This window comes from Salvelinus namaycush, chromosome 18 (assembly GCF_016432855.1).
Source record: "Salvelinus namaycush isolate Seneca chromosome 18, SaNama_1.0, whole genome shotgun sequence".
NCBI classification, from domain to species: Eukaryota; Metazoa; Chordata; class Actinopteri; order Salmoniformes; family Salmonidae; genus Salvelinus; species Salvelinus namaycush.
Genome location: NC_052324.1, coordinates 21899441 through 21918188, shown reverse-complemented (window position 1 = coordinate 21918188; position 18748 = coordinate 21899441). Strand labels below are relative to the sequence as shown.

The following is an 18748-nucleotide window of genomic DNA, read 5'->3' as shown; positions in this document are numbered from 1 at the left end:
CTTTAGGTGGTGTACCATTCTTGATACTGTACACAGGAAACGGTTTAACGTGAAAAACCCAGCAGTGTTGCAGTTCTTGACACAAACCGGTGTGCCTGGCATCTACTACCATACCCCGTTCAAAGTCACTTAAATATTTTGTCTTTCCCATTCATCCTCTGAATGGCACGCATAGTCATAATTGTCTCAAGACTTTAAAATCCTGTACTTAGTTTTGTTTTTACCTTTTTTCAATTGACATTTCTTTGTACATATCCATAAAAATGATGCCAGCTGATTCATTACCATTTCGACTGGCTGATAAAAGCTGCCTGCCTGTCTGTCTCGTCCCGACTCCCAAAACATTCATTACTATGGGACAGCTGGAGATCGAATTTGAATATTGAAACAATGTCGCAAATGTCGGAGAAACAGACAGCAAGGTTTATATAAATCTCCGCTGTTGAAAACTAAATGTTAGTTTAAAGGAAATGGGATACAATGTCTATATGCTTTTTATAGTGGAGATCAAGTTTAAAAATTGCCTGGCTGGGCTGATGAGACATTGGATTGCACAGTCAGATGGAACAGAGTAAATAGGCATTTTAATGTCAAAGATTTGGGCCGGTGGTAACTTGTGGAATAGACACCAGCTGGAATGCTGTTTTAACCAATCAGCATTCAGAATTAGACACACCCGTTGTATAAACTCTCTATACAGTGCCTTCGGAAAGTATTCAGACCCCTTGACTTTTTCCACATTTTGTTACGTTAAAGCCTTATTCTAAAATGGATTAAATCGTTTTTTATCCTCATCAATCTACACACAATACTGTGACGACCCTCCCACTCTGTCTGCCGAATTCTTTCTCTTTGCTCTGGTTTTCCTTATTAGGATGTCGGTGGGTGGAGCCGGGAAGGTCGTCAGCAAAATGGGACACACCTGGACCCAGGTGTATCCCGGCATAAATACACCTCTTCCCCATTCATTGAGGAGACTCTCTCCATGCAGACACACTGTTGGATTTTGGTTGTGGCAATTTTGTGGCCGTATTGTTTATTTGTTTGTTTGTTTGTTTTGGCACCTTTCAACACCCCTCATTATCACATCTATGCACGCAACCACTCACTTACACTACTGACTACATACACCATTGTTTATTGTATGTAGGTTACTTCAGTTATTAAATATATTTTTGTTGTTCCTTATCTCAATGTTGTCTCCCTTTTTGTTACGGGCTTCGAGCCGGTACGTGACAATACCCCATAATGACAAAGCAAAAACAGGTTTGTAATTTTTATACGAAAAAAATTTATACAGAAATATCACATTTACATAAGTATTAAGACCCTTTACTAAGTACTTTGTTGAAGCACCTTTGACAGTGATTACAGCTTCGAGTCTTCTTGGGTATGACTCTACAAGCTTGGCACACCTGTATTTGGGGAGTTTCTCCCATTCTTCTCTGCAGATCCTCTCAAGCTCTGTCAGGTTGGATTGGGAGCGTTGCTGCATAGCTATTTTCAGGTCTCTCAGAGATGTTCAATCGGGTTCAAGTCCGGGCTCTGGCTGGGCCACTCAAGGACATTCAGAGACTTGTCCCGAAGCCACTCCTGCGTTGTCTTGGCTGTGTGCTTAGGGTCATTGTCATTGTCGTTGTCTCTCTGGAGCAGGTTTTCATTAAGGATCTCTCTCTCTGTGCTCCGTTCATCTTTGCCTCGATCCTGACTAGTCTCCCAGTCCCTGCCTCTGAAAAACATCCCCACAGCATGATGTTGCCACCACCATGCTTTGCCATAGGAATTGTGCCAGGTTTCCTCCAGATTTGATGTTTGGCATTCAGGCCAAAGAGTTCAATCTTAGTTACAGCAGACCAGAGAATCTTGTTTCTCATGGTCTGAGAGTCTTTAGGTGACTTTAGGCAAACTTTAAGCGGGCTGTCATGTGCCTTTTACTAAGGAGTGGCTTCTGTCTGGCCACTCTACCTTAAATGCCTGATTGGTGAAGTGCTGCCTTTCCAAATAATGTCCAATCAATTTACCACAGGTGGACTCCAATCAAGTTGTAAAAAAAACTCAAGGATGATCAATGGAAACAGGATGCACCTGAGCTCAATTTCAAGTCTCATAGCAAAGGGTCTGAATACTTATGTAAATAAGGTATCTGTTTTTTATTTTTAATACATTTGCTAAAATGTTTTTGCTTTGTCATTATGGGGTATTGTGTGTAGATTGAGCCATCTTATTTTATCCATTTTAGAATAACGCTGTAACGCAACAAAATGTGGAAAAAGTCAAGGGGTCTGAATACTTTCCGAATGCACTGTATATAACGCAATGTTTTGTGTGAGAAAACCATCAGTAGAGTTGAAAATGCGATGGAAACCCATTTAACTTGTATTTTTTATCCGGTACATGGGAATTTAACAGCGAAAGGTATTTTATGTGGACTACATCGTCATGCATAGCCTTTTATCTGCAACAAGTCAATTTGATGGAAACATAGAAACATGGAAACGTGCAAATATTGTTTTCATGCGGATTTTTGATTACTTGCATGAAAATGGGTCGCCAATTGGATGGATACCTAGCTACTAATCACGTGTCTATCAACAGTTTTTATGCCAGTAAAGTCATACCGTACATTAAAAAAAATTCACGACAGCTGTGATGGAAACAGGAAGTTTTGGTAATAAATATAAAATGCAGACAGATAATTTGTTCATTTGACATGGTGGGATCTTTTTGTGTAGGTAAAATTGATTATGCGAGATATGGTGGTGGAAATCTTGATATAATAACCATCATATCGAAGTAAACTTGGAGTCACGCGATGATAATGATGATAATGATAATGGCGCAGGAGGAGATGGCTGCCGTTTTACGGTCCGCTAACCAATTGTGCTATTGTGTGTGTTTTTTTTTCACGTTATTTGTAACTTATTTTGCGTTATTTGTAACATTTTTATGTTTCACCGAGTTGTGGCTGAAAGAAGTCATGAATAACATACAGCTGGCAGGTTTTACGCTGTATCGGCAGGATAGAACAGCTGCCTCTGGTAAGACAAGGGGTGGCAGTCTATGTATATTTGTAAACAACAGCTGGTGCACAAAATCTAATGAAGTCTCAAGGTTTTGCTCGCCTGAGGTAGAGTATCTCATGATAAGCTGTAGACCACATTATTTACCAAGAGAGTTTTCATCTATGTTCTTCGTAGCTGTCTATTTACCATCACAAACCGATGCTGGCACTAAGACCGCACTCAATGAGCTGTATACAACCATAAGCAAACAGGAAAACGCTCATCCAGAGGCCGGGGACTTAAATGCAGGGAAACTTACATCTGTTTTACCTAATTTCTACCAGCATGTTAAATGTGCAACCAAAGGGAAAAAAACTCTAGACCACCTTTACTCCACACCCAGAGACGTGTACAAAGCTCTCCCTTGCCCCCCATTTGGCAAATCTGACCATAATTCTATCCTCCTGTTTCCTGCTTACAAGCAAAAACTAAAGCAGGAAGCACCAGTGACTCTGTCAATAAAAAAGTGGTCAGATGAAGCAGATGCTAAGCTACAGGACTGTTTTGCTAGCAAAGACTGTAATATGTTCCGTGATTCTTCCGATGGCAATGAGGAGTACACCACATCAGTCACTGGCTTCATCAATAAGTGCATTGATGACGTCGTCCCCACCCACAGTGACTGTACGTACTTACCCCAACCAGTAGCCATGGATTACAGAAAACATCCGCATTGAGCTAAAGAGTAGAGCTGCCGCTTTCATTGAGCGGGACTCTAACCCGGAAGCTTATAAGAAATCCTGCTATGCCCTCTGACGAACCATCAAACAGGCAAAGTGTCAATACAGGACTAAGATTTAATCGTACTACACTGGCTTCGACGCGCGTCGGATGTGGCAGGGCTTGCAAACTATTACAGACTACAAAGGGAAGCACAGCCGCGAGCTGCCCAGTGACATGAGCCTACCAGACGAACTAAATAACTTCTATGCTCGCTTCGAGGCAAGCAACACTGAAACATGCATGAGAGCATCAGCTGTTCCGGACAACTGTGTGATCACACTCTCCGTAGCCGATGTGAGTAAGACCTTTAAACAGGTCAACATTCACAAGGCCACAGGGCCAGACAAATTACCAGGACGGGTACTCCGAGCATGCGCTAACCAACTGGCAAGTGTCTTCACTGACATTTTGAACCTGTCCCTGACTGAGTCTGTAATACCAACATGTTTCAAGCAGACCACCATTGCCCTTGTGCCCAAGAACAATAAGGTAACCTTCCTAAATGATTACCGACCTGTAGCACTCACATTTGTAGCCATGAAGGGCTTTAAAACGCTGGCAGAATCCCTAGACCCACCCTAATTTGCATACCGCCCCAACAGATCCACAGATGATGCAATCTCTATTGTACTCCACACTGCCCTTTCCCACCTGGACAAAAGGAACACCTATGTGAGAGTTCTATTAATTGACTACAGCTCAGCGTTCAACACCATAGTGCCCTCAAAGCTCATCACTAAGCTAAGGACCCTGGGACTAAACGCCTCCCTCTGCAACTGGATCCTGGACTTCCTGACGGGCTGCCCCCAGGTGGTAAGGGTAGGTAACAACACATCCGTCACGCTGATCCTCAACAAGGGGACCCGTCAGGGGTGCATGCTCAGTCAACTCCTGTTCTCCCTGTTCACTCATGACTGCATGATCAGGCACGACTCCAACACTATCATTAAGTTTGCCGATGACACAAAAGTGGTAGGCCTGATCACCGACAATGATGAGACAGCCTATAGGGAGAAGGTCAGAGACCTGGCCATGTGGTGCCACGATAACAACCTCTCCCTTAACGTGATCAAGGCAAAGGAGATGATTGTGGACTACAGGAAAATCAGGACCGAGCACGCCCCCATTCTCATTGACGGGGTGTAATGAAGCAGGTTGAGAGTTTCAAGTTCCTTGGTGTCCACATCACCAACAAACTATTATTGTCCAAACACACCATGACAGTCGTGAAGAGGGTACGACAAAGCCTATTCCCCCTCAGGAGACTGAAAAGATTTGGCATGGGTCCACAGATCCTCAAAATGTTATACAGCTGCACCATTGAGAGCATCCTGGCTGGTTGCATCACTGCCTGGTATGGCAACTGCTCGGCCTCCGACCGCAAGACACTACAAAGGTAATGCGTACGGCCCATTACATCACTGGGGCCAAGCTTCCTGCCATCCAAGACCTCTATTCCAGGTGGTGTCAGAGGATGGCCCTAAAAATTGTCAAAGACTCCCACCACCCTAGTCATAGACTGATCTCTCTGCTACCGCACGGCAAGCAGTACCGGAGCGCCAAGTCTAGGTCCAAAAGGCTTCTTAACAGCTTCTACCCCCAAGCCATAAGACTCCTGAACAGCTAATCGAATGGTTACCCAGACTATTTGCATTGCCCCCCCCCCCCCTTTTACACTGCTGCTACTCTCTGTTTATTATTTATGCATAGTCACTTTAACTCAACATGTACACTACCGTTTGGGGTCACTTAGAAATGTCCTTGTTTTTGAAAGAAAAGCAAATTTTTGGTCCATTTTGTACACCAAACTGTCTCTAACCAGAATAGAAAGAGGAGTGGGAGGCCCCGGTGCACAACTGAGCAAGAAGACAAGTACATTATAGTGTCTAGTTTGAGAAACAGATGCCTCACAAGTCTTCAACTGGCAGCTTCATTAAATAGTACCCGCAAAACACCAGTCTCAACGTCAACAGTGAAGAGGCGACTCCAGGATGCTGGCCTTCTAGGCAGAGTTCCTCTGTCCAGTGTTTGTGTTCTTTTGCCCATCTTAATATTTTTATATTGGCCAGTCTGAGATATGACTTTTTCTTTGCAACTCTGCTTAGAAGGCCAGCATCCCGGAGTCGCCTCTTCACTGTTGACGTTGCGAACCCACAAATGCTGATGCTCCAGATACTCAACTAGTCTAAAGAAGTCCAGTTTTATTGCTTCTTTAATCAGAACAACAGTTTTCCGCTGTGCTAACATAATTGCAAAAGGGTTTTCTAATGATCAATTAGCCTTTTAAAATGATCAACTTGGATTAGCTAACACAACGTGCCATTGGAAAACAGAAGTGATGGTTGCTGATAATGAGCCTCTGTACGCCTATGTAGATATTCCATAAAAAATCAGCTGTTTCCAGCTACAATAGTCATTTACAACGCCTTTATTTAACTAGGCTAGTCAGTTAAGAACAAATTCTTATTTTCAATGATGGCCTAGGAACAGTGGGTTACCTGCCTTGTTCAGATTTTGTAGTTTGTTAGCTCGGGGATTCAATCTTGCAACCTTTGGGTTACTAGTCCAACGCTCTATCCACCAGGCTACGCTGCTGTCTTCTCTGTATTTCTGATCAATTTTATGTTATTTTGACGGACAAAAAAATAGCTTTTCTTTCAAAAACAAGAACATTTCTAAGTGACCCCAAACGTTTGAACGGTAGTGTACATGTTACCTCAATTACCTCGACTAACCGGTGCCCCCGCACATTGACTCTGTACCGGTACCCTCTGTATATAGCCTCGCTACTGTTATTTTACTGCTGTTCTTTAATTATTTGTTACTTAAATTTTTTATGTTTTACTTATCAATTTTTTACTTAACACTTATTTTTCTTAAAACTGCATTGTTGGTTAAGGGCTTGTAAGTAAGCATTTCACTGTAATGTCTACACCTGTTGTATTCGACACATGTGACAAATAACATTTGATTTGATTTGATATGGTGCGTGGTCTTCCCACTACAACTTGGGAAACCATGCAGTTCATTAGGCTGTGGATGAAATAAATGAGGATGAACTTCACAGGGTGGTGAAAGTGAACAGTGGTCTTGATACTCCTTTCCAATAAATATCAAAGGTCTTATTCTGGTGACTTGGATGCTTGACTGCATTTGACAAATAAAAATATTCTCGCTCTTATCGATAATAATCTCATGTACACTAGCCTACTCGCACAGTATCTGCAAACTGTTGGCTAGAACGCAAAATGCCAAGTCCAGAGTAGTCATATTTGTTATTTAACGCAACAGGTTTTGGGACAAAACTATCGTTGGAATTGATGCGATGGAAACACATTGAACTTTAGATTTTTAGTCGGTACATGAAAACTTAAGAGAAAAAGTACATTTTGTGTGCACTATGTTGTCACACACTGATTTTTATCCACGATATGTCAATTTGGTGAAAACACACCACTGGTGGGAACATTTGCATATTTTCTTTATGCAGATTCTAGAATATTCATGTGAAAATCTGCCACTAATTGGAAACCAAGCTACTGTTCTGTAAATTAGTCATAAAACTCATCACTATTGGCTAAGAATGATAAGGAAGTTAATTTCATTGGTCAGGAGAGTCGGGAACATTGGATACATGAGATGTCATGCTGATTAAGGAGGTATATAGTGGCAGGCACTACTGAAACTAGGTTCACAGTGCAGGACCAGGAAGGAGTGAAGTGAGAGACACAATAACTGGATGATTGGACTTTTTTGAATAAACCTTAAGTTACAGCGTTTTTAGATTGACTGTTGCAATTACTGTTTTTAACTCACCATATATAGGTCCAAGGCTGCTTCATGAAACGTGTGATGTTTTTCTAATTAAAAGTCTTCAAAAATATATTTTTGCAAATTCTAGAATCGGAATGTCCATGACTAATTGCTGTGTTTTATAGTGTCATTCTAACTGACATCTATACCTTTATGACCTTCTTACTACAGAATATATCCCAAAACAGAAGATGGCCTGTACAGAATAATTATTATATTATCTTGATGTTAATGATTTATCAGGAATCTGTAGAAGATTGTTCTTTCGTATTGACCTTCATCTTTATCCTTCATAGGGTATTAATTATGAATGTTTGGTGATCAGTCCATGGCTCAGTCTGTGGGACCTCTGGACATTGCTGTAAGGCTGTGGGACCTCTGGACATTGCTGTAAGGCTGTGGGACCTCTGGATATTGCTGTAAGGCTGTGGGACCTCTGGATATTGCTGTAAGGCTGTGGGACCTCTGGACATTGCTGTAAGGCTGTGGGACCTCTGGACATTGCTGTAAGGCTGTGGGACCTCTGGACATTGCTGTAAGGCTGTGGGACCTCTGGACATTGCTGTTTGGCTGTGGGACCTCTGGACATTGCTGTAAGGCTGTGGGACCTCTGGACATTGCTGTAAGGCTGTGGGACCTCTGGATATTGCCGTAAGGCTGTGGAACCTCTGGACATTGCTGTAAGGCTGTGGGACCTCTGGACATTGCCGTAAGGCTGTGGGACCTCTGGACATTGCCGTAAGGCTGTGGGACCTCTGGACATTGCCGTAAGGCTGTGGGACCTCTGGACATTGCCGTAAGGCTGTGGGACCTCTGGACATTGCCGTAAGGCTATGGGACCTCTGGACATTGCCGTAAGGCTGTGGGACCTCTGGACATTGCCGTAAGGCTATGGGACCTCTGGACATTGCCGTAAGGCTGTGCTGGAGCCAGTGTCCACCCCTGTGTCAGCTGTTTTGTGCATCCTCTCTGAACCACCTGAGACCCTGCATCAGAGCCCCTGTGCCAGAGCAACTCTCCCAGAGCAGCCTAAGCCCTACACACCTGTGACTCTGAAGGAGACTGGTGAGGATGAAGTCAAGGCTAAGACTCAAAAGGGTTGTCCCTAACAGCATTCAACGTCTTCTCTGAGATGCAGCACTGGATGTACCCACAGCCATCACGCCCAGAGAGGCACCAGGAAACGACAGAGGGTGGTTCGAACTGCACCGTCAGGAATTTCAGTGAAGAGAGCAGGCTTCATATAGGCTTCCCACAGCCCTCTGCAGACTTCCTGTGTTTCCTGCCAGGCTGAAGGAGGGCATGGTTCTCCTGGAGAACTGCAGTGTGACTGCACTGGCCCTACACGGAACAGTCCGTTTGAAGAACCTGAGCTTTCAGAGTGCTGTGTGCATCCCAATCACCTTTGACTCTTGGCACAGCCACCAAGAAGTGCCCTGTGATTTCCTGAAGGGAAGCTATGGTGTACCTGACACAGACATTTGAATTTGACATCACCCTGCCCAAGCTCCTAGATGAAAATATAGAATGATGTGTGTCTTATCTACCTGATAGGTACAGTACCCCATTCTGGGAAAATAACAATGGACAGAATTACAGCATCTTTGTCTCTGACAAGTCTAAGGCACCCTGGGGCATAATCTGGACAACAGAAAGACTGCACTAGGTTACTCTGAACCTCACAGTAATATTTCTGTTTAGACCCCGAGGTGAACTTTAATATGCTAAAATGTGAAAAAGACCTGGCTACTGCACTACATCTTAGCAGCTTATTAAATAAACTATTTATATTTGAATTATGTGGATTTTCATATTTTTCACAGCGTGTGCTGCTTGCTCTGTAAATTGTTTTCTGGAATAAAAGTAATTTGAATAGAATAGTATTGGAGATGGCTCTGTGGTTATTCCGTTTTAAACATAATCATTGAAAACGTTTATATTTGCAATATTTCCAACATGGCTGGAGGGAAAGCCTGATATTTTCTAGTCTTCTATACTTCTGTGTCAGTGTGCAATGCAATTCAATCCCCCCTTCCCCAAAACACTTGTGAATATTGGACTATAAATTGTGCGTTCTTGTATTATACTTAAGCTCAGATGTTAATTCTATTCTACTGAGCCATGTGTTTGTATTCTTATATTTTATTATTTCTTATTGTTGTTGCTTTGTCGACAAGGAACCAGCAAGTAAGCATTTAGTTGGACGGTGTATACCATGTGTACATACTACTAATAAAACTTTAAACTTGGAACAATTGGATCCCTCAAAGGAGAGAGTGAGATAATCTTATCCCGGTATTGTACTCTCTAATGCCCACATGATAAAGCTTGGTATCAGACGCTATAGGGATCAGGTATTGTTCCTGTGGTATTATCCTTCCATAGATCTCAACAGCCAGAGACACAATATCATTACTTATCGACTAAAAGACAAAAGGAATGATGGCAGAGGCAAGCTGTGACTGGACATCCTGCCCACTCAGAATGAGTCCCTGTGTACATGATCAGTGTTCTAAAGTACTTATGTAAAAATACTTTAAAGAACTACTTAAGTCATTTTTTGGGGTATCGGTACTTTACTTAAATATTTATATTTTTGACAACTTTCACTTTTACTTCAGTACATTCCTAAAGAAAATTATGTAATTTTTACTCCATACATTTTCCCTGACATCCAAAGTACTCGTTACATTTTGAATGCTTAGCAGGACAGAAAATGTTCCAATTTGCACACTTATCAAGTGAACATCCCAGGTCATCCCTACGGCCTCTGATCTGGCGGACTCACTAAACACAAATCCTTAGTTTTTAAAAATATGTCTGAGTGTTGGAGTGTGACCCTGGCTATCCGTAAAAAATAAAGAAAATTGTGCCGTCTGGTTTGCTTAATATAAGGAATTTTTAATTATTGTTACTATTACTTTTGATACTTAAGTATATTTTAACAACTACATTTACTCTTGGTACTTAAGTACAGTATATTTCAACAAAATACTTTAAGACTTTTACTCAATTAGTATTTTACTTGGGGACTTTCACTTTTACTTGAGTCATTTTCTATTAAAGTATCTTTACTTTTACTCAACTATGAGTGTTGAGTACTTTTTGCACCACTGTTTGCACCACTGTTTGCACCACTGTTTGCACCACTGTTTGCACCACTGTTTGCACCACTGCACCATTCACAGCTATTGTGTCACTCTGAAAATGGTTTAGCAATGTCTGATCACAGGAATCATGACACATCTGTTGTGGGCATTGGTTTGGGGCATTCTCTTTTTGACCAAATTACATCCTACAGTCAATTCAAATCTTTATTATTCACTTATCATAAGCATTGACTAAATAACATAATGTTTGAACATTTTCAAATAGTAATTCAATTGACAGTGTGTTTTAAAGTACAATAAATATTGGAATCATCTAAGACCAACAGGTACTGTAAGGAAAAGATGGAAATGCATATCATACGAAATGTTATTTGACAAATACAGTGTTACACAATGTGTACATCACAGCTTCCTCGAGCAATGGAGGATCTCAAACATATGGTCCTCTGTATCAAACTGTAAACCCATAATCTATAGTGCCTTTCTTTGGGTCCACATGATGATTGATGATTTTGGAGATTTGGAATACTAGTAGCGACGGAGAGGGATGGGGCAGCCAGCATGCCAACAAGTCCCAGTTGTGGTACTTTACCTTACACTACGAGACAGATGAAATTGCTCTGCCCATTTCTCTACATCTGCAGCTATGCCTAAACACATCCTCACTGTTCTCTAAAGCCTGTCAGTCCAGCCCGTTCTCTCAGCGGCCCACACTGATGTTGCACACCTTGCAGCTGGGGTCCTTCTTGGCGTTGGCCGTGGTCTGGCTCATCTGGTGGTGGCCACTGATCTTCACCACACTGCCCTGCTCCAGATGTATCGGCTCTGTGTACAGCACCTCCAGGATGACATCACTGGCGTGGCAGAACAAGGTCTCTTCCCCTTGCCTCTGGGAGGGGATGTATGTCAGGAAGGGGTTGGCAGTCAGGTCCAGCAGGGGGAGACTACTACGGCAGAAGTTATCCCCCTCTGAGCCAGAAGGGGCCAGTACCAACACCACGTAGTGATAGGCTGTGTACATACAGTAGAAGTCAGCAAAGTAAAGATTAGTGTTGCGATTCAGCAGGTTCCCGGCCGGGATCTGGAAACGCAGGGGGCCATAGGGGGAGTCGTTTGGAGGAAGACCTGTGTCAAACTCAGTGTTGCAGCTGAGGAAGACTCCCTGCAGTTTGCTGTTGATAGGAGAGCCATGGCTTCCACTATTGTCTTTCATGGCTGGGCGCATCAGTCCCCCACACTCAGTTCTGACAGAAGAGGAGAAACATTTGTAAGTTTTGTTATTGAACTTCACAGCACATCCATATATACCTGTGTGTATTTACAGAGAATCGTGTGGCACTGACCTGACATATTGAAAATAATCAGGGTGCTGGTTACGATAGAATACAGAGAACCTTAGCAATCTTCCAGCAGAACCCTTCGCTTTGCCAAGGAGCTGTTTGAGGTGGTCCATGGCATAATCTGTGTCATATAACAACTGTCAGTTATGAAGTTCCTGCTTCAAATCCTTTTTTTGGGCATATTCAATTGAATCTATACTCTAGAGCTGGTTATACTGTGTGTGTGTAAATACTGTATATACAGTTGAAGTCGGAAGTTTACATACACCTTAGCCAAATACATATAAACTCAGTTTTTCACAATTCCTGACATTTAATCCTAGTAATAATTCCAAGTTTTAGGTCAGTAAGGATCACCACTTCATTTTAAGAATGTGAAATGTCAGAATAACAGTAGAGAGAAAGATTTATTTCAGATTTTGTTTCTTTCATCATATTCCCAGTGGGTCAGAAGTTTACATACACTCAATTAGTATTTGGTAGCATTGCCTTTAAATTGTTTAACTGGGTCAAACGTTTCAGGTAGCCTTCCACAAGCTTCCCACAATAAGTTGGGGGAATTTTGTCCCATTCCTCATGACAGAGCTGGTGTAACTGGGTCAGGTTTGTAGGCCTCCTTGCTCGCACACTCTTTTTCAGTTCTGCCCACAAATTTTCTGTAGGATTGAGGTTAGGGCTTTGTCATGGCAACTCCAATACGTTGACTTTGTTGTCCTTAAGTCATTTTCCCACAACTTTGGAAGTATGCTTGGGGTCATTGTCCATTTGAAAGACCCATTTGCGACCAAGCTTTAGCTTCCTGACTGATGTCTTGAGATGTTGCTTCAATACATAATTTTGGGAGCAATTTCCAAATACCTAAAGGTACCACGTTCGTCTGTACAAACAATAGTACGCAAGTATAAACACCATGGGACCACACAGCCATCATACCGCTCAGGAAGGAGACGCGTTCTGTCTCCTAGAGATGAACGTACTTTGGTGCGAAAAGTGCAAATCAATCCCAGAACAACAGCAAAGGACCTTGTGAAGATGCTGGAGGGAACAGGTACAAAGTATCTATATCCACAGTAAAACGAGTCTTATATCGACATAACCTGAAAGGCCGCTCAGCAAGGAAGAAGCCACTGCTCCAAAACCACCATAAAAAAGCCAGACTATGCTTTGCAACTGTACATGTGGACAAAGATCGTACTTTTTAGAGAAATGTCCTCTGGTCTGATGAAACAAAAATAGAACTTTTGCCATAATTACCATCGTTATGTTTGGAGAGAAAGGGGGATGCTTGCAAGCCGAAGAACACCATCCCAACAGGGACGGTGGTGGCAGCATCATGTTGTGGGGGTGCTTTGCTGCAGGAGGGACTGGTGCACTTCACAAAATAGATGGCATCATGGGGAATTAAAATTATGTGGATATATTGAAGCAACATCTCAAGACATCAGTCAGGAAGCTAAAGCTTGGTCGCAAATTGGTCTTCCAAATGGACAATGACCCCAAGCATACTTCCAAAGTTGTGGCAAAATGGCTTATTGACAACAAAGTCAACATATTGGAGTGGCCATCACAAGCCCTGACCTCAATTCCATAGAAAATTTGTGGGCAGAACTGAAAAAGTGTGTGTGAGCAAGGAGGCCTACAAACCTGACTCAGTTACACCAGCTTTGTCAGGAGGAATGGGACAAAATTCCCCCAACTAATTGTGGGAAGCTTGTTGAAGGCAACCCAAAACGTTTGACCCAAGTTTAACAATTTAAAGGCAATGCTACCAAATACTAATTGAGTGGATGTAAATGTCTGACCCACTGGGAATGTGATGAAAGAAGTAAAAGCGGAAATAAATCATTCTCTCCACTATTATTCTGACATTTCACATTCTTAAAATAAAGTGATGATCCTAACTGACCTAAGACAGGGAATGTTTACTCGGATTAAATGTCAGGAATTGTGAAAAACTGAGTTTAAATGTATTTGGCTAAGGTGTTTGTAAACTTCCGGCTTCAATTGTATATACACAGTACCGGTCAAAAATTGGACACACCTACTCATTCAAGGGTTTTTCTACATTGTAGAATAATAGTGAAGACATCAAAACTATGAAATAACACATATCGAATCATGTAGTAACCAAAAAAGTGTTAAACAAATCAAAATATATTTTATATTTGAGATTCTTCAAAGTAGCCACCCTTTGCCTTGATGAAAGCTTTGCACACACTTGGCATTCTCTCAACCAGCTTCAACTGGTATATATATACACAGACGCCTCACAAGTCATCAACTGGCAGCTTCATTCATTCTCATTCATTCTCTTCATTCATTCTCAAACTAGACAATATAATGTACTTGTCCTCTTGCTCAGTTGTGCACCGGGGCCTTCCACTCCTGTTTCTATTCTGGTTAGAGCCAGTTTGCACTGTTCTGTGAAGGGAGTAGTCCACAGCGTTGTACCAGATCTTCAGATTCTTGGCAATTTCTCGCATGGAATAGCCTTCATTTCTCAGAATAAGAATAGACTGACCAGTTTCAGAAGAAAGTTCTTTGTTTCTGGCCATTTTGAGCCTGTAATCGAATCTACAAATGCTGATGCTCCGAATACTCAACTAGTCTAAAGAAGGCCAGTTTTATTGCTCCTTTAATTAGAACTGCAGTTTTCAGCTATGCTAACATAATTGCAAAAGGGTTTTCTAATGACCAATTAGCCTTTTAAAATGATAAACTTGGATTAGCTAACACAACGTGCCATTGGAACACAGGAGTGATGGTTGCTGATAATGGGCCTCTGTACGCCTATGTAGATATTCCATTAAATATCAGCTGTTTCTGGCTACAATAGTCATTTACAACATTATTAACAATGTCTACATTGTATTTCTGATCAATTTGATGTTATTTTAATGGACGAAAAATGTGCTTTTCTTTCAAAAACAAGGACATTTCTAAGTGACCCCAAACTTTTGTATGGTAGTGTATATGGACCCCAGTTGGGGTCTCAACTTATTATTGAGAGTAAGAATAGTAGAATACACCAGGTGCATTTTCTAAATTTGGTTGTGGATCAGCAGTTTTTCTCTTGTTATGTCAGTCACTGACAGTCACTCAATTAGCCATGTCAGCTAACAATGTTTTGACTTGTAGTAATAAACTTGTAGTAATCATGGCCAAATATCGACTAGTCACGCAGGGCAAGTGTCCACGGGCCCTGACCTCCATGGGGCCCCCATTGATTTCGTTAGTCATTCTCACTCAGATCATATTTTTATTTGTTTAACCCTTATTTTACCAGGTAAGTTGACTGAGAACACATTTTCATTTACAGCAACAACTTGGGGAATAGTTACAGGGCAGAGGAGGGGAGATTAATGAGCCAATTGGATGCTGGGGATGATTAGGTGACCATGATGGTATGATTGACACATTGGGAATTTAGCCAGGATACCAGGGTTAACACCCCTAGTCTACAATAAGTGCCATTGGATCTTTAGTGACCACAGAGAGTCAGAACACCCGTTTAACATCTTATTGAAAAGACGGCACTCTACACAGGGCAATGTCCCCAATCATTGAGATAGAGTGCCTCCTACTGGCCCTCGAACATAAATTTCAGCAGTATCTGGTCTCCCATCCAGGACCATCCCTGCTTAGCTTCAGAAGCAATCCAGCAGTGGGATGTACGGTGGTGTGCTGCTGGATAAACATGGCAAAAGTCATTACTTTAAAATAGCTAAAGTTCTCTCTCCGTCCCATGGCAAAATGTGTGGAATTGCAGAAAACTTTCTGTAAATCTGCAACATTTTCTCTATGCCCCATGGCAAAATGTTTAGCATTGCAGGAAATGTACTTTTAAAACTGAGTTTTTTCTATTCACTGTCAAGAGGGGGGCCACTAAAATGTTTTATCGCGAGGTGGGGTGCCCCCCAACTAAATCTTGCTTAAAGGCTGGAGCCGGCCCTTTGTACTTCTATAAAAATAATAATAGATTTATTTTATATAGTGCTTTTCATACCAAGTACAATCTCAAAGCCACTTTAAAAACAAAAAAATGTAACGGAAACAAATGTAGGGATCTGGCAGACATACCCCCTGTGCAGAACTCGACCACCCTGCTCCATTCAGACACCAGGTACTCTCCATCTGCCTGTCTTACTGCTGTCTGCACAGCAACACAGTACTCTGTCCGCGGGCTCAGGAACCAATGGCCTCTCACTGCCATGGGTAAGGGTACCGCCTTGGCCACCAATTTGGTGGGCACATCCTAATGGGTGAAACAAGGATACATGTTAATTCAAGTAACTCATTAGTTGAATTACTAGAGTACAGCAATTCATTGATAAAAAGGCAATTTTCGGTAGTTTCTAAATGCTTATTATGTAATCATACTCGTGAATTTTACATTTCTGCCACATATTGTGGTACAAACTGGTCTAGCTAAGCTGCTGTATATCTAACCAAATTAGTGGCTTTGTTTTGGCCAGGGGCTCTAAGACGCAACAAGCTCAGAACTAATTGCATCAAGCTCAGAGGGGCCACATATCCATGGCAACCACCCTGGTGCAAATTTGTTTGTGTCACTTTGATTCCTGAGTGATAGAAACACGCTTCCAATCAAGTACTCGGCACAGCTCTGGACAACGGAAGTCAGGAGATTTTGTAAAGGCTGAGGGGAGAATAAGACAAAAGTATATTCAGCACAGAACAACTCCAGGACACTAACTGATCAGAAACGAAGAAAAAGGAATATCTTGCATTGCTGACTCAAATGTGTGAAATATGGAAAGGACTTATGAGATAGAAATTACAATAAATAGAGAACCTTACCAAAGTAGGTAATCAAGTATCTAACGTGTGGATACAGTAGGTGTAGAGGTAAGTAAAGCTCAGAAGCACCCATTAGGGATGACTGAGCATGACATCTTTAATTTCAATCATTCAAATTCTCCCTCTGTCACAAGATAAGAGATTACCTCAAATAATAGACCTAGGTCCTTCCAACAGTAAGGCAATTGAATCTGCTGCAATGCATAATTTCTGTCTGTTAGGAAGGATCCCATTGTAAATAACGGTCACTTCATTTTCTATTTCAATCATTCTTGTATTTTATATAATGATTGCAATTAGCTAAGCCTATATATTTTTTACCCCCATTATGTTGGAAAATAAAAGGAAGAAATTATGGGTAGTGTAGTGTAACACAGTTCAGCGATTGGTCTGGAATAAAATCACAGTTCATAGCGAAGAGAACAGAGCTGCAGTTTTTAGGCTTTGTCAGTTTTTAGCCATTGAAGAGGAAAGAAATGTGACAATGAGCTGCTTGCCCGAAGCTGTTTTGCAGCACACAATTCTCATTCTCGTGTACTGGAAGTTACTGAAACAGCACTACCACTGATCTCTGGGTTGTAAATGCTGCAGTGCAGTACCAGACTTTTATGTGCTGAACTACACAGTATCTATAAGAACTATAGCTCTGCATAGACACTGTCTCATGCAAGGCCATCTCGGGTTACATCAAAACATATCACATCCCATGTTGTAGTGAAATGTATTTTATTGGAGAACAGGATGGAATGATGTAAAAAAACATGGCTCTAGACAGAGTCATGACGGTAATGGTCATTCAGTTAAGGGGGAAGGATGGGGGGCCTGGGGAGGTTTTATGAGGGAGAAAAGCAGTGACAGTCTGTCAGACAGACCCTGTGCTTGAAGCGGTTGGGATCCCCGCCCTCCTTGCGGCTGAGGTCGATGAAGAAGTGTGTGGCCTTGGCAGTATCCTCAGGGGTCATGTCCCAGCCGATGCGGAAGGAGTCGCAGGTCACCTCACAGATCTGGATATTATGGGGGGTGGAAAGGGCTGTCTCCATGGTTGTTAGCCGCTGAACAAGAAGAAAAAGGAGATCAGATGGGATCAGATTGTAACATTGTAATAAAGACTTATAGGTACAGGACTGAGAACATTTTATAGAATAAAAAAACCTCCAGTGAAATAGCTACGTTGCAATATTTTCCCATGTCCAAACTCAATTCCTTCCTTTGAAGCTATTTTTGATCATTCTAAATCCATTGTGACTTTTAATACTAATCAATGAAACACGATTGGATGTATCGACTGTTAGATTAGTTTCACTTTCTCAACTTCCTCATCATGCATAGAGGGCTGGGACAAATACTGTGCTAAAACACCAAGATGGGAAAAGATTAGACAACAATGACACTGCCAGCTACGGAACATGCCTCAGACCAAATTCAATTAACCTTTAGTCAGGGGACCTGTCTGTGGCCACATCTCCACTCCTCTGCCGTATTTGCTGCCCTTCTCTCTCTCCTCCCACCCTCCCTCTTTCGCCCTCCACTGGCTTTTCCTTCATCACAATATACAACCCTATATTACGCCCACAGCCAATTGACTGGTCTCTGCAGGTTCTCCTTACTTCATAATCCACCAACAGCAGTCGCCTGGCAACCAGGCAGCATTGGCCACCATGTTCAATCCTCTAGCTCTACATTACCTCATTTACCTCATCTGCAAATCTAAGGAAAGGATCCTACAGTCAGAGCTTAAAGGTCCAATGCTTAAAGGTCCAATATCAAATTATTTCTGGGTAACAATTAAGTGCCCTCCTGTGATTGTTTTCAATCAAAATGGTAAAAAAAAACAAAAAAACATCTTAGTAAAGAGCAATTTCTCAAGCAAGGATTTTGCAAG

At 41.9% G+C, this 18748-nt stretch overlaps 1 protein-coding gene across 1 annotated transcript; it reads right to left on the bottom strand.

Annotated features, from left to right (window-relative positions):
• Window positions 1–11408: 11408 nt before the first annotated feature.
• On the bottom strand, window positions 11409–17906 carry LOC120062746 (phytanoyl-CoA hydroxylase-interacting protein-like). The gene is made up of 4 exons (XM_039012810.1): window positions 17739–17906; window positions 16129–16303; window positions 12052–12169; window positions 11409–11952 (listed from the first exon to the last, which is right to left on the bottom strand). The coding sequence occupies exons 1-4, from the start codon at window positions 17904–17906 to the stop codon at window positions 11409–11411; spliced, it is 1005 nt and encodes a 334-aa protein (XP_038868738.1).
• Between the last annotated feature and the right edge of the window lie 842 nt (window positions 17907–18748).